Consider the following 16,663-nt stretch of genomic DNA (forward strand, 5'->3'; position numbering starts at 1 on the left):
CACCAAGAAGATCTCTTGGCAGGAGAGAATCTGAGGCTGTGTCTACAGTGGGCTGCAATGTGGACAACAGGGGTGTGAACTGCAAAGGGCACCCAAGTGTTGCACTGTAACTGCCTTGTTTGGACGCTGCTGGCGCAAACTAAAAGGAACTCAGTGCATGTTAACGTAGTCCTTATTTAAACAGGCTATGTTAACGCAAACTAGATACTGCTATTCACATGCCCGTAGCGAGCACTGCGGTGCAGTGTAGACAGACCAAGCCATTTTGGTTTTTAAAATGTTCTGAAAGAGACAGCTGCAAAGTGCTTTTGGTTACAATGAAATCTTAGAACCTGCTGGACTGGATAGGACAATACAAAATACTCTGTGGCCTGTGGACCAGGTGCCAGATCATGCCAGAGCCCCAGGCCAATTCACTTGCATATAAGTATAGATCAAAGTGATTGTTAAATGTGTAACTGTATTTGGTGTTTAAACTTCATGAAAACTAGTGGGATGTTACTTGCATTGTTCTCACTTATCTGTATCCTGTTATAATGTAGTAGCAAACATTTATATTGTTTATACCCCTGTAACTAAATAACCCATGAAACGAGAAAGAAGCCTTATGGAATGCAAATGAAGAACTTTAAGAGAAAAGTGCTAATTTCAAAGCAAGTGGTCATTGTGTGTGATGATTGGAGGTCAAAGATTCAAAATGCATTCCTCAGTCTCTGTCATCAAAGGAAAAGCCCACCTGGGTAGTGACGCTGTCAGCTTGTTTTCTGTGAGAAAAAGCTGTAAGTATGGATTCAAGGAAAGATCCTCATCTCTGGACTGTTTGGACTCTTACAGGGAAGTGTACCAGATGTAAAGCAGAGATCCCCAGAGACAATCTGGGTACCCTGAAAAGATTTTTGGGAAACTGGCAGTTTATTACATCACTGCCACCATTTGGAATTACAAACTGTGACTCACCTGTGCATATATTGTACCTGTTTTAACCTCTCAATAACTCTCATTTCCTTTTCTTAGCTAATAAACTTTTAGTTAGTTTACTATAGAATTGGCTAGCAGTGGCAAGTTTGGTGTAAGTGACTGGTATCTTGGGACTGGAACCAACCTAAATGTGATGTGATTTTTGGTGAAAGTAACCATTTTATCACAAAGTCCAGTTTGTCTGGGTGGCAAGATAAACTGGAGAGGCTAAGGGGACTGTCTGTGACTCCATAGTAAGACTGGTATAGTGATCCAGGAGTTCACATTCGTCACTGGCTTGGTGAAATCTAATTGTGGAACACACCACCAGTTTGGGGTATCTGCCTGTTTTCTGACAATCTGCCCTGAGGTAGGCACTCAGGGTCATGAGCCACTCCAGACACGCTGACAGGCTGCATTCCTCCTCTAGCAGAGGGGATGGACTATGCAACCTGGTGGGTCTTTTACATTTCTAATTTCTAGGGGTGTATTCTGAGTCTTCAGGCAAAGCCTGAGTAAAAGGGCTTTGTGCAGAGGAATTATGTGGGTCATGCTGAGGACAAAATCCTGCTGTCCTCCAACCTGTAATTATGGCCTGGTGCTCTCCTGCTGCTGGGTAACATTAGTGATAAAAACCTCTGAAATAATGTTCTCTGTCTCAAATAAACATACATTTGAGAGCACAAACCATTACAATTCCTGCTTTGATTAGACAGCTGCAGACCATTATTCTACTTCCTTTGGAGTCCTGGACATGGAATATCTGTTATGATCATGTAGGCCTAGCCTACATAATCAAATTCCTTCAAACAGGAGAGTGATAGGGTAAGGCACAGGCACTGCCAGAATTGGGCTCCCCTAAATTTTATATCTTTATGTCCAAGATGGTTTTATTAGGCTCTGCCCTCAGAGGCTGGAAAACCCTGTTATCAGAATGAAGAAAAATAAAGAAGGCCAAATCAATCCTTAGTTGGTGTAAACTGGTAGAGCTCTGACTTCAGTACATCTAGGTCAATTCACACCAGCAAGGATCTGGCCCAGAATACCCACATAAAGCTAATCAACAGGATCACAACGATGGACTAAACTGTGGCAGTGAAACTGAGAATTTCTTATAACACAGATTTTTACTCCTACTGGACTATAGTTGCCAGAGAAACTGAGCTGACCTATCAACAGAGCTGGGCATAGGGGCAGCTTTATTACAATGAATCAGTTTATATTCCATTTCAAGCCCTCACAAAGGCAATGCATCCCCTTCTCTTGAATTCTGGAGAAATACCTTCAGTGAAGCCCTGGAGCTTTCAGGAACCCCATTTCCATATTTCCCGGAGATGATCCCGCAGGCAAGTGGAGACCATGTCATTGCTCCAACTCCTACCAAGCAATCGGATAAGGAAATTACAGTGAATTGGTGACATATTGGTACATCATAAATGTGACTGACTGCAAACAGAAAGACCAAGTGTACCGCTTATTCCTATGACAGTTGTTAGTGATGTTCAGGTAGTGTAATGGTAACAACAGTCTCTTCCTTAAAAGGACCTGGACAAGGTTATTTCACATTTTTAAAAAAGGCTCTGTGGTCCCTCTTAGAGCAACTGGCACAGTCCTATTTGTGGCAGCTGCTTGCCGCATGCTGGCTCCTCCTCTTCCCAGTTTATCGAGGTATCCCAATCCTGCCCCTTGTCTTGGCTCCTGTGTCTCACTGATGGGTGGCAATGCCCCCTACCTCTCTTTGTTATGCTGTCTCACCCCTTTTTCTGCACTGCATCTGGCAGCTCCCCAGGGAGTGGATCTGGAGAAAAGATAGTCCTGCTGGTGAATTCTGCCCAGGGTGCACTTTATCCTCCCCTCTGCTCCTGTGGAATCTGCTCCTCTTCCAGCCCACTTTGTCTCCACCCCATCCCTGACCACAGACTCCATGGAGTGGCCTGGAGCCACTGAAGGGGCAGATTGTGCTATGGAAGCAGACACATCCCCTTCAGCACAGGAGAGATGAGAGGAGTGCAGGGTAGCCCCCCTTTCTGCACAGATGTGGGGTACCATTTGGGCTTTAGAAATTAGCATCTCAAAGTAACAGATATCTACTTTTAGAGCTACACCGAGCCAGTCTCTCTCTTTGGATTGCTAGGCAGATGTTTGTCTTCTGCCACACTTCTATTTAACAGGGACACACAGGAAAGGATTCTGTATCCTTGCCATTAGCGTATCATTTCCTCAAGAGTAAGAAATGAGAGAATAGAGCAAATCTCAAAACTTTACCTATTTTGTGGTATAATTCTGGCAGTTGAACCTCCACTTTCTCTCTCTGGAAAAGGTGATATTCAGCCTGTTCACATACTGGTGGAATCATATTAAACTGTCTTGCTACAGAATAGGCTTCCTGTACAAAATCAGTAAAATAAAATGAAGTATTAACAGAGACTATCCCTGTGGAATATAACATATCAATCAACCAAGCATCCACAAAATCAGTGCATGTCCCAGACCTTTTTAGGTATAAAGAATCTGCTGCAAAGTAGATTCCCACATTCTCGTCAGATGCAATATCGATATGCACGTTTCCCAAGTTTCTTTTCAAATAGCTTTTTAATGTTTTGTTTTCTGTGTATTCAAACAAATACAACAAATTCTCAGGGCATTTTGGACCTGATCCAACTCCCATTATAGTCAATGGAAAGACTCACTAACTTCAGAGGTTCTTGGATCAGACCTTTACTGGTTAATAGTAACCCTAAGAATCAATTATTAAAAATACCCAGCAATTGTAGATTCTACTCACGTCACACCTGAACTAACCTGTAGGCGTGTATAAGATCTAATGTCACTGCAATGAAATATAGGTTGCATGCTGACCATACATGCTCACATTGCTTTCATGGTACTTAGCTCTGAAAACACAACACACAGTTGTTCCTTTTTCTCTACAAGGTGAAATCAAAATTCCTCAAACTGATGGATCTCCATCCCAGAAGTCCATTACATTTTCCACTGCTGCAATACTCAGCAGCCTTGGGTTGACTACAACCAACCAACATGTTGATAAAGGTGTTACAACTTGTCTGCATTAGGAGCTAACAAGTTTTTAAACAGCAGTTAATCAACATGGGTTATCCAATGTGACCCTCTGATCCTCTCAGTGCCCACTGGCAAAGGGTTCTCTGTCTGACTACAACTGTTACCATGCTTGACAAACTCATTATGCATAACACACTGTTGTCATCGTATTTATCCAAAGAGTATTTCATACGGTATCGTATGAAAACTGGTGACTTTCTGGTGATTAATATTCTTGTATGATGTACGTACAGTTAGCATGTCAAGAGTTATGTAGGTGTGCTGGATATATGCTACTAAAATATGTTTAGACCAAGCAATCCAAGTAAAGTTCATTAACAGATTTGTCCTAGACAAAGGAATGTATATTGGACAGTCTGCCAGGGTCAAGCTTCGTAAGCCAAAGACAATGGATAATATATTCATCTGTGGTAAACAGAGTGATTGATCTAACAGGGGAATGAGGAAACAACATGGCTTGATTACAAGCAAAAGACAATGGACAAACATTTACATCTAAGTGATGACACCAAACGGGATGAAGGCCCCCGCTTGCTAAAGAACAAACAGCATGACCAGAGTCTGAACCCAAGGGGGTCATCCTCACTTTGGGAACAAAACAATGATTTTGGGGAAATATAAGGAGAAGCAAAAAGCCATCACTTAAGGGACAAAGAGGCCAGCACTTTCTGAAAGGTAGATCCCCAGCCATGTGGGTTGAAGGTGCTGAGAACTGACAGTAAGTGAGAAATTGCCTAAGACCAGGATTGTAATCTGTTAAGTTTTAGACTCTAGAAAGTGTTTTATATTTGCTTTATTTTAAACCATTTACGGTTTCTATTATCCTTAATTACTGTCACTTAAATCTCTGCTCTTTATTAACAAACTTACTTTTGGTTTTACCATAAAATCATCTCAGTGCTGTTTAGGGGCAGACTTAAAGCTAACTTAACAGGCTGGTGTGTGCACTTTCTTTGGAGGCAGCAGACTTGGTAATTTCACTGAATGTCCAGTGATAGCAGCTGGACACTGCAGAGAGATGCTCTGGAGAACTTGGGAACAGGGGTTCACTGTGAAGATTTAGACAAGGTTGAGACTGGCAGAGTCTCAAGTTGTTCGCTGGTGAGGCAGACAAACTGGTGTGGCAGTAAGTTGTCATTCAGTTTAAGCTCCAGCAAGGCTCACAGCAGTTTACTGTTCTTGGCTCCCTCGGGAGACTGTCACAGCTATTATGTTTTAAAAGAACCCAAAGCCTTTTTCTTATCCTAGACAAGGTTGTGCTTCCACCGATGCACAGACAGTGGATGCCTAAAGTATGTCTGAAAGAACCAAGCCACTGTGGAATCTATTCTTTTTATTGTTTATTTTTCAAAGGGCTCCTCTACATTCAGGACTTACATTTGGTACTATACCCATACAAACACCCAGTGTAGGTGCACAGCACTGGTGTCAAGTGGGGCTTGTGCCAGTGCGACTTATCCTGGTGTGAGGGCCGAGTTGCATCTATGCAGTACATATACACTGGTGTGCATTGGGGATAGCTACACCACTGCAAAAATCCCTGATGTAGTCAAGTTCAGAGTCACGGTAAACTTCAGGCTCAGACTTGAGCCAAATGATTTTATAATTTACTGATACATTATTGAGCTCCCGTTGACCTCCTGACTGATACCAGGCTCATTCGTCTTTTGGCCCTGGTTGATGAAGCAAGAACTCCTCAGAATTGAAAAACTGGCTTCAATGTCTATGGGACTTAAACAGTCAGGACTCAAATTCTACAGGTCTACCTTTTTTCATCACAATAAGGGATAACAATTACAGTGTCTTTTACTAGAAAAGTGTCTGCTTCTAGTCTTGAGATTTCTGAAATTGATAGTAATGCTGACAAATCTATTTAATATGGCTGTGTGGCCAGCTGACTGAGTTATCCATGGAAAAACTCTCCCCAATATTGGAATCATAGTCAGTGCAACATCATCCCCTGGCACCCAGATGGGACACATTCCCAGATACTGTTGTTGGGGAAGTTTATTGAAGCATCCAGGACCACTGAGCCCATCTGGAGAACTCCAACAGGAGTTGTGAAATCAGTTCAGTAAAAACAGGTCAGGCCACCTTAATACACCTAAAAGTGGGTCTACACAACAACTGTAACTGGTTTTAAAATTGGTTTAGCTGAACAGATTTTAAAACCAGCTCAAAAACTTTAAAACCAGCATCGACAGGTGCTTATTGTTCAACCTTTGCTTTGCATTTTGGCAAATTTTGCAGCCCTGAATGTGATCTAAGGTACGTAACAGAAACTGGTGATACTTTTTTAAAAGCTACATTACCATGATCTCCATAGCACTCCAGCGTGAGGTTCCCCAGTACATTGCCATCCCCTGGTTTATCACATGTGTCATTGCTCGGACAATTTCTGTACAAGAAGAAAAAGATGAGAGCTCTATGAAATTTCATATTAATTCAACTATTTACCACCCAAATTACTACAATATTTACAAACAATTGTAAATAACAGAGCACACGATGGTTTACATGCGCAAGTACATTATATAGTGATCACTAAATAAATACCAGCCTAAAACAGGATGTTAATATTACCCATCATTAATGTTTGCTTTTTTAATACATGCACCCAACTTTACAGGGGAGTCAGGCCCAAACTACAAGGCTTGTTTTCAGATTTCAAACTCAACAATTCTGGGTGTTTGGAACTGGCGTGTTAGAACTTGATTTGAATACACTTTAAATAATGTAAATAGGGTGTAACCACTAAAGACATGGAGTTCCAGTTATAGAAGATATGCATGAGATAAGAAATAAAGCCCTGGGGTCAGGCTACTATAGAAATAGGTGGCAGCTGCCAAGTTAGCAGCTGGATCCAGGTTGAGGTTGTGAATCTCCCAAGGATGGATGATGTCCAGATGGAAGGATCTTGCCTGGGCCCACTCACCTTTACAGTAAATATGTGGCTACTAATAGTTCATAATGGGCTAAGCAGTTTTGGTCAATGATCAACATGAAACTAAAACCAACCCTAAAATAATAGCTTTGTAGCCTATGTAATAATATATTCCATCTTCAAACACCCTTGTTTGCATCTTTTTTCCTGTTTATGGATGAAGCTGCATGGTACATGCAAATTTTAGGAGAATTACCATGGTGGGTAGTGAATGTAAATTTTCTTATTCAACAAAGTATTACATGTGCTCATGGTTATTCATGACATTTTTCTAAAATTTAAGAACACAAGAGGGCAGCGTTGTAGAAGAGGTTTGGGAAATGAAATGACTAAAAACCTCTGCTAAAAACTTCAGTTCAGAAGATTTCTTTTTAATTTAATTTTACAAAACACAAGTATACACGCCGTCTTCTTGCTTTTTACTAAGATTGTTCAGATGCCAGGGATGAAATATAGAACTGGCGAATCAGATTGTTGGTTACATCAGTACAGTTGATTTTTCTTTGTCCATTTACACCGTCACTGTGTGTCAGTCAAAGTATTAGATTATGCCTCCTTCCCCCACCCCCGAATTTTACAGTCCTTATCAGTTCTATGTGGGACTATGGAAGAGGTGATATTTTTTACCATTAATAATGTAATTTAGCACTTATATAATACTTTGAAGTCTATGGACGACAAAGACCTTTACAAATCTAGGTAGGCATTTTTCTCTCCATTTACCGATGGAGTACCTGAGGTGCAGAAGGTTTAACTAATTTGTCCACAGTCACGCAGAGAGTCAGTGATAGCCCCACAAACAGAAATTGTATATCCTGACTCCTGAGTTCCTTCCTCAGTCCATTAGATCAGAATGCCTCAACCAGGGGTGTGATCCAGAAGTGGGTCTCCACAAGTTGCTGAATGGATTTCACCTCACTAGTTGAGAAAGCAGCAAAATTTCTGGGTCTCACCAGTGGGAGCTGTGGAGTGCTCAGCACATTTAAAAAAAAAATCAGGCCACTTATTTAGGATGCCTAAATTTAGGGTGTCAATACCGCAAACAGAGATGTGTTCTTAACTCGGAGTAGCTAACAGCATTAGCTAACTTGGGTTAAAATAGCAGTGACGACACGGCAACGTGGCTTTTAACTTAGGTTAGCAGCTTGAGTTCAACTTCAGGATGCCCTATAGGCTTGAACTCGAGTTGCTAACCCAAGTTAAAAGCAGAACTGTCATGTCTTCACTGCTATTTCACAGATCAGGGGCAGCCATGCACCCTTGACAGATACCGCTGTTGTACTCAAACCAACTGGACATCCTAATACCTCAGTGGACACAGCTCTCATTTTGGTGGTGCATTTCTATGAGAAGGTTGAGGAGCTTGCTAGGCACAACAACAGCTTACAGACAGAGACAGAGTGAATGACGATCAACAAAGTCAAATGCAGATTTTAAATCAATAAAGGCTATATATACCTCATCCTTCCTGCACCAAAACTCTTGGACTTTTTCAGCAATTTGTCTAATGGTAAAAATCTGCTACATGGTTGATTGGCTGGGCATAAACCCAGCTTGATGTAGATGGCATACATTCCTTATGGTAGTCTTAACATGCTCAAGAAGAACCAGCATGAACAGTTTGCTTGGCATGGAAAGCAATGTGATGCCACAGTGATTAGAGCACACGAGAGCATCACCTTTCCCTTTCCAAAATGAGAGAATAATCCCAAAGTGCCAGTATTGGGTAGTTTCTCATGAATCCATACTTTGTTGATAACATGGGTCAGCCACCCCAAGATCAAAACCTTGCCGTGCTTGATCAGCTTGGCAGCTATACCACAAATATTGATAGCATGGCTGTTCTTAAGCTTGCAGGCTGCACTTCGAAGCTCCTCGACTGTGTCATCTACTACATCACATGGGGTGGGGCAATATATTCAATCAGGGTGAAATTCACCCCTGTGCAGAAGGCCAGCACAAGGCCTGTGGATCTCTTAAGTAGGACTTAAGTAGTGTTTTGGTCTTCTACTGACCATTCAGTGTTTTGCCTTTTTTAAAGCATCAGCTCCTGGAGTCAAGCAATGGTGTAGGAATCACAGCTTTCAGTAAAAGAAAAAAAGTTAAGTTTCTGGCCCTCGTGGTTGCATAGAAAAGCTAGAAAATGTTACCTGAATGTACCCTAAAGGCTGGAGAGCAAAGAAAAAGAACCCCAACTTTATTGTTTTTGAAAATGCTCTTGTTTTTTGGGGCCTGACTCAAGATTTTTGAAGATTTGGAGTTAGTAATACTGCTGACCCTTTCCATGGCGGGGAATTTCACACTCTGGGAGTGCTACTTTATTTGGTGTCTAACATTGGAAATCCAATCAGTGCAAGCCCCCGGACACTGAATCAGTGCACACCACATGTATTGATGACTGGATTTCCCAGTGTCATGGGGTATGGCTACAATTCAATTAAACACCCATGCTCGTGCTAGCTGACTCGGGCTTATGGGAAACCAAATTTGTCCTGTCTCAATTCTTGCTCTGTCCCAGTGCAGGCCCACAAGAGGTTGGTTATTTTCATGATTAATCATGATGGGAAAATCACTATCCTGGCCACCTTTAATAATGCTATGTCTATTGCTGAGCTTGGGCACAACGGCCTTTCTGGATGGAACATGTCATTCATTCAGAATCACTATTGTTAATTTAGCAACAAACAAAGGCAAATTTAGTTCTTGGACCCATATATTCAGAATTGTGTGTGTGCAAAAATGAGCAGTTGGACACACAGCCCATAGGTACCATGACTGCTCACTGAGGGTGAAATTCACCACTGCACAGAGGACCCTCACTCAGCCTACGCATCACTTTGTTCTCACTTATGCCTTAGTTTGAACTAAGATGTTTATGTATTCACATGACTCCAGGAACTGGGGCTTTAAAACACACCAAAAATCAAGAGACTCACACTGCACAGTATCCTGCAGGATGTCTGACAACTTTAATCTTCCTATTAGAGCTTAATCCTCTGTAGCCCGGGACCCAGTAATAAACCCCTTTCCTTGCTTATCTATAAACTTAATGCTGCATTAAACCTCTTTCCAGAAACCCAATTCAGCCAAAAACATCTCAGTATTAAAAAAGAAATAAATCCATTATGTGGAAAAATATTTATCCTCATGATTGATTTTTTACCCACTCTGATAGCATATCATTTAAACGATACCTGACAAAAATAAGCCAGATGAGGTCTGAGAGGCATAAGAAACTGTCCCTAATATTTAATAGCATATTATCAGTAAAGTACAGGGTGTCTTGCAACCAGCATGAGCTGTCTTTTTCAAGGAAGAAAGCTGCAAGAAACTGATTGGAGTTTAAATCTATGTGATGGATTTTTGACCTATTAAATTGCAGTCAAGTTATTATGGAATCATAGCTATTGATCATTTAGATGGATTGAGAAAGCCTGGTCTGTGGCTTCTTCTTAAATTATACACTACATTTGTAGCAGCATATATAACTGTCTAGAGTATCAGTTCCTGAAGACATATATCCTTTTATATCACAAGCATTCTCATCCTCTTTGTAAAGGGATCAAGCAAAAAAGCTTGGCAGAGGGTAGATTACTCTGAAAATCTTGGGAGTTTTTATGAGAATTTTTCTGCAGGTAGTGAGAAACAGATAAACATAAAGTCTCCATCTATACTCAGAGAAGAAATCTCATCAAACTAGAAATTATCCCTCTTGCCATGCTTCTGTTTCTGTATATTTTATGTACAGCTTATTTTTTCATTGGTAGCTTGTTACATTTTATTTTGATTAGACTTTTTTTTCCCCCCTAAGAAAGGAAGGATGCAGTAGATCTTGCAGTCATTTTTTTTCATTTGGACATAGCCACACTGTATTTCACCCACTTTAAAGGCCTAATTAAATTTGTGAGCATACTCTGGTCCAATAAAGGGCATGATGAACAGGTAACTAACGTGGCACTGAATGATGAAAGAATTTTGAGTATGTTCAAACAGTGGGTTATATGATAAATAGTCATTCAAAGAGTGTCTACTTTTTAATGATGGCTTTGTTTATTCTTTATTAAAAACTCATGGCGATTGGGGGAGGTCCCAGATGACTGGAAAAAGGCTAATGTAGTGCCCATCTTTAAAAAAGGGAAGAAGGAGGATCCTGGCAACTACAGGCCAGTCAGCCTCACCTCAGTCCTTGGAAAAATCATGGAGCAAGTCCTCAAGGAATCAATTCTGAAGCACTTAGAGGAGAGGAAAGTGATCAGGAACAGTCAGCATGGATTCACCAAGGGCAAGCCATGCGTGACTAATCTAATTGCCTTCTATGACGAGATAACTGGCTCTGTGGATGAAGGGAAAGCAGTGGACGTGTTGTTCCTTGACTTTAGCAAAGCTTTTGACATGGTCTCCCGCAGTATTCTTGCCAGCAAGTTAAAGAAGTATGGGCTGGATGAATGGACTATAAGGTGGATAGAAAGCTGGCTAGATTGTCGGGCTCAACGGGTAGTGATCAATGGCTCCATATCTAGTTGGCAGCCGGTATCAAGTGGAGTGCCCCAGGGGTCAGTTTTGTTCAATATCTTCATTAATGATCTGGAGGATGGTGTGGATTGCACCCTCAGCAAGTTTGCAGATGACACTAAACTGGGAGGAGTGGTAGATACGCTGGAGGGTAGGGATAGGATACAGAGGGACCTAGACAAATTGGAGGATTGGGCCAAAAGAAATCTGATGAGGTTCAACAAGGACAAGTGCAGAGTCCTGCACGTAGGACGGAAGAATCCAATGAACTGCTACAGACTAGGGACTGAATGCCTCAGCAGCAGTTCTGCAGTAAAGGACCTAGGGGTTACAGTGGACAAGAAGTTGGATATAAGTCAACAGTGTGCCCTTGTTGCCAAGAAGGCCAATGGCATTTTGGGATGTATAGGTAGGGGCATTGCCAGCAGATCGAGGGACGTGATCGTTCCCCTCTCTTCGACAATGGTGAGGCCTCATCTGGAGTACTGTGCCCAGTTTTGGGCCCCACACTACAAGAAGGGTGTGGAAAAATTGGAAAGAGTCCAGTGGAAGGCAAGAAAAATGATTAGGGGACTGGATCACATGATTTATGAGGAGAGGCTGAGGGAACTGGGATTATTTAATCTGCAGAAGAGAAGAATGAGGAGGAATTTGATAGCCGTATTCAACTACCTGAAAGGGGGTTCCAAAGAGGATGATTGAGACTGTTCTCAGTGGCAGCAGATGACAGAACGAGGAGTAATGGTCTCAAGTTGCAGTGGGGGAGGTTTAGGTTGGATATTAGGAAAAACTTTTTCACTAGGAGGGTGGTGAAGCACTAGAATGCGTTACCTAGGGAGGTGGTGGAATCTCCTTCCCTAGAAGTTTTTAAGGTCAGGCTTGACAAAGCCCTGGCTGGGATGATTTAGTCGGGGATCGGTCCTGCTTTGAGCAGGGGGTTGGACTAGATGACCTCCTGAGGTCCCTTCCAACCTTGATATTCTATGATTCTATGATTCTATTGCAGTAATAACTTCTTGAAGTTTGAATACAACATTTTCTAACCTTTGTCTCCTACCCTCTTTGGTAAATGATGATTTTTATTCCCCCCTAGCCTTTAAAAAATAGAACGCAAGTCAGCATGGCAAAGTGTATATCTTATCTAACAAATGTAACCGTAGTGATGTTTGAATAGTTCTGGGAAGAGGTTTGTGAATAGAGAATAGGTCTTTTGCTCCCTCTGTTAGCTAGCTGGCTGCCTGCACAGGGGAACATAAATATGTCAGCATCCTACAGAAACAGTAGCTATCAGGTTTGCGGGGGGAAATTGTTGATCGGTTGTAAATAAATGATTATTTAGAATCTTGAACACAATCCCCTCCGGACTGTAACAATTTTAAAGTCGATTAAAATTATTTCCTATGAGTCAAATCCTGGTCCCTGTGCCTCTTCTACCACAGATGTTAGGAATATTTATGAACTGCTGTGACATCTCAGATGAAAGGCCAAATGGAAGTGCTTATTGTTTTTGTTATTCATTTATTATATTACTGTTATTTATTAAACAAAATTTGGCCTAAGATGAGCAGTATTTTATAATTGGTGTGTGTGGCAGGAGATGAAATGAAGACAACAATTATTATTTTATAATTAACTTTTATAATTTACTTAGTTCTATTACTTAAAAGTATGAAAGCAAGCCCCAGATATTTATACCACAAATCATAACATTTCCTCCCCTTTTGTATATAAATGCTGTTGTGTACACAGCACACAAGCAATTGCTATTAATCTGTGAATCCCGTGATGTATTAGAAATAAAGTATTGTTAGCATGTGCTTTGCAGAATATTTTAATTCAGTACCTAAAGAGTTAGTCCTGATCCTACCATTGACAATATGTGCAGATTCCCATTGACTTAAATAGGGCTCTCTATGGGTGCAGCAATGCCCTTGTGCATTGTCAAATGTTGGGCCAGGGCCTTACTCCTCAGAATGAATAGACATGGGCTAACCTGGAACTCATGTGAGCTGCTATTTTCCAGTTGACTAGAGGTGACTAGGCTTCAACAGGGAATGTTGTTTATCTGCTTGCACCTGTATTCTTATTAAGCTGCGTTCTCAGCTGCAGAGAAGAGTGCGGGCTGCTAAGCTGTTAGGCTGCTGTTTTGATCTTACACTCTGGGAATCTCTCTTTCTCTGCTGAACACAAAGATACTGTTAAGAAATTCCAAATGCCTTTTGGTTCTTCTACACTTAACAGCAGCTCTCATAAGTAACACTCTGGTACAGGTGAGGTGTCACATCTGATCTAAATTCAAAGTTAATTCCGATTCCATGAAACTTTTCCTTGCCCAGAAGAGAGCAATAACTCATTCCAAAGCCATAGACCACGGCCACAGACTAACAGCAACATAACATCACTTTCCACTTGATAACCCTGAACAAAAGTGATTTATTTTTAGCTAGAAAAAGATTCTTAAAAGCTCCCCTTTCTGTAACCACTGCTACAAAAACTGTGTTTAAAAATGCCATGACATGAGGGGTATAAGAAGTATAAAAACCATGTAGTATTCTTTTGTGTCTTATTAATCACAGGGAATGTCCTCCCCCTGCCTGTCTCTCTGAGACAGAAAAGAAGAGGAGTGGTCCGCATTATATCTTTCTTCCCAAGGCTCAGATCCATCCTCCTTCTGTCTGAACAGGGAGGACATATTGCACACACTGATCATCTCACTCATGTGAGGAAGCAGGGCTCAGCTACTTCTGTGGAACCACCCCTCTCCATGGGTCTCATGTCCACGCATGGCTAAAGAGTGGAGACTAGGCTGGCAGGGGAGAGATGCACACTGTTCCCACTTCAGCTCCATGAATCTTAAGCAATAAAAACAACAGAATGCAACCCGCAGGTATATTACCTTTTCGGGAGAGCACCCCTTTTCATGGAGGCAGCCACCAATGTTGAAATCCCTGGTAGCATGGCTCCAGTGGAGGTGGGGGCTTCAAGGAAGCAGAACTAGTGCAGAGGCAAAGCACTTCCACGTAGATGGCCCAAGCCTCCTGCAAATCCTCATGGGCTGTGGACTGGCCCTGCAGCCTAAACCTCACTCTCCTGGCCCCCTTTAATGGAATGACAGAGAATGAACTCTACAAAGGGATCCTTGGAGGGATCGCCTCTTTTGGGCACCTCCCACAGGTTCTTCCACAGAGGATAAGCTGCCTCCATGGAAATCCAGAAATATTTTATTTTCAAAAAAGAAATGAAATGAAGATTCCAAAGTTGGTTTCTGTAGTTTGTATTGCATTATTTTCAATGTAAAGAGCTAGTGCATTCTTTAGATTGGTTATTGCTGCTTAAAACTGTGAACTGTTAAATCCCTGTGTTAGAATATCCCTAACTGAAGTGCTGGTCTCCTAAAAGGCCTCTTGGTTAAAATTACACACTCTAGAGTTACAAGATAATAAACCAAACCTGATTAATGATGCATGGAGCTTCAAAAATGCAATATACCCACCCAGAAGCCTCAATATTTGTTTTTGTAATCAAGGAATTGTTTCCTTTTCAAAAGGAATTATTATTATAATCATTAAAAAAAGGGAAATCATTTTACAGAAGAGAGAAGAAAATATCTCTGATAAGGAGACTTGGACTCATACTGAACTTTAGTAAATTTTGGAGCGTTCGCATTTAATGTGCAACATCAGGCCACTAGATAAACAGTTCTGAGCTGCAAATTCAGATCGAGATCTTGACTTGGGATTTTGGCCAGGGCCCGTCTCTAGATATTTCTATGAAATTGAATAGCGATTTCTAGGTCCTTGTAAAAGATTATGCTTTTTTTTTTTTAATTCAGCCACAGAGTACTTGCCATTACAGAACTCCTGAGATTTTAACTGGGAACCCAGAGCCAACCAGAGAGGCTGCTTAAACTGAGCATAGTGGGCTGTGCATTTGTACAGATGACTCACAGAAATGAGGAGCCTACTGGACACTGTCTGCACTAGCAAACTCAGTAGCTGTAATTCACATGGCACATGGCCTACCCCCACTTTTTAGTGGTAGTGAGAGAGAGAGGGAGGAAGGGAAATTGTTAGAGGGTTGTTGGGAAAGGTAAAAGAGGACCTGGCACTTTGGAGAGTCACCAAGGGATGTGGGAAATGGAACAATGACAATATTGGGAGTTGAGAGGAAGGGAAACAAGTGGATTAGTTCTTAAGTGAACTAATTTGAGCCTTTCATAAATAAATGTGGGTTGAATACTGCACCTGATATGGAATTACTTTCATTATAAAAATGTTCTAGTATTTGCTTAGGGCAGTGGTTTTCAACCGGGGTACACAGAGGTCTTCCAGGGGTACATAAACTCACCTAGATAGGCTACATAAAGAGCACTAGCAAAGTCACTACAAACTAAAATTTTATACAAACAATGACTTGTTGATACTGCTCTATATATTATACACTGAAATGTAAGTACAATATTTATATTCCAATTGACTTATTTTATAATTATATGGTAAAAATGAGAAAGTCCGCAATTTTTCAGTAACGGTGTGCTGTAACACCTCCATATTTTTACGTCTGATTTTGTAAGCAAGTAGTTTTTAAGTGAGGTGAAACTTGGGGGTTTGCAAGACAGACTCCTGAAAGGGGTACAATAGTCTGGAAAGATGAGAGCCACTGGCTTTGGGTACAGAAAAAATTACTTTTTGATAATAGTAACTATGAGTCTCACCTTTTTAGATTAGCAGAGTTTTGTCTGTCTCCTTGGAGACTATAATCATCTGCACCAACGGATTTTCTGAATATAAATTAATTAGTCTTCTGAAAAAAATTTAACTCAGCTGTCCAATGCCTAACATAAGAATTTTAAGTGATTTGATACACCTTAGAACTTCTGGGAGCAATCCAGCTTTGGCAGAGAGTGGACTAGATGACTCAGAGGCTTTTTCCTCGCTAATTTGCATGATTCAATGAGAAACTCTGACATGCTCCAAAGGTTCAAATCTGTTCTCAGTCACAGGTAAATTGAATTAGATTATCTTAATCACTCAAAAAAATTTGTTTATTTCTCAAGACCCACATAAAATTCTCCAGGCCTGGAAATTCTCCAGTCTGGAGAGATCATGTAGATGAATAGCTGTTGAGGTAATCTGCCAGATTGTTCCAGGCTGCCAGAAGGCGAGACGC

At 41.2% G+C, this 16,663-nt stretch overlaps 1 protein-coding gene across 7 annotated transcripts in view; it reads right to left on the reverse strand.

Moving 5' to 3' along the window:
* KCNAB1 (potassium voltage-gated channel subfamily A regulatory beta subunit 1) overlaps nt 1-16,663 on the reverse strand; it is a 226,802-nt gene that overhangs the window by 9,241 nt on the left and 200,898 nt on the right. For all 7 annotated transcript variants that reach the window (XM_043521702.1, XM_043521703.1, XM_043521700.1 and 4 more), the window contains 3 exons: nt 6,351-6,436; nt 3,223-3,343; nt 2,240-2,334 (listed from right to left, as the gene is read on the reverse strand). In XM_043521702.1, the coding sequence (XP_043377637.1) occupies nt 2,240-2,334; nt 3,223-3,343; nt 6,351-6,436 (302 nt within the window). The remainder of the gene's footprint in view (nt 1-2,239; nt 2,335-3,222; nt 3,344-6,350; nt 6,437-16,663) is intronic.

The sequence above is a fragment of the Chelonia mydas genome, chromosome 9, assembly GCF_015237465.2.
Source record: "Chelonia mydas isolate rCheMyd1 chromosome 9, rCheMyd1.pri.v2, whole genome shotgun sequence".
NCBI lineage: Eukaryota > Metazoa > Chordata > Testudines > Cheloniidae > Chelonia > Chelonia mydas.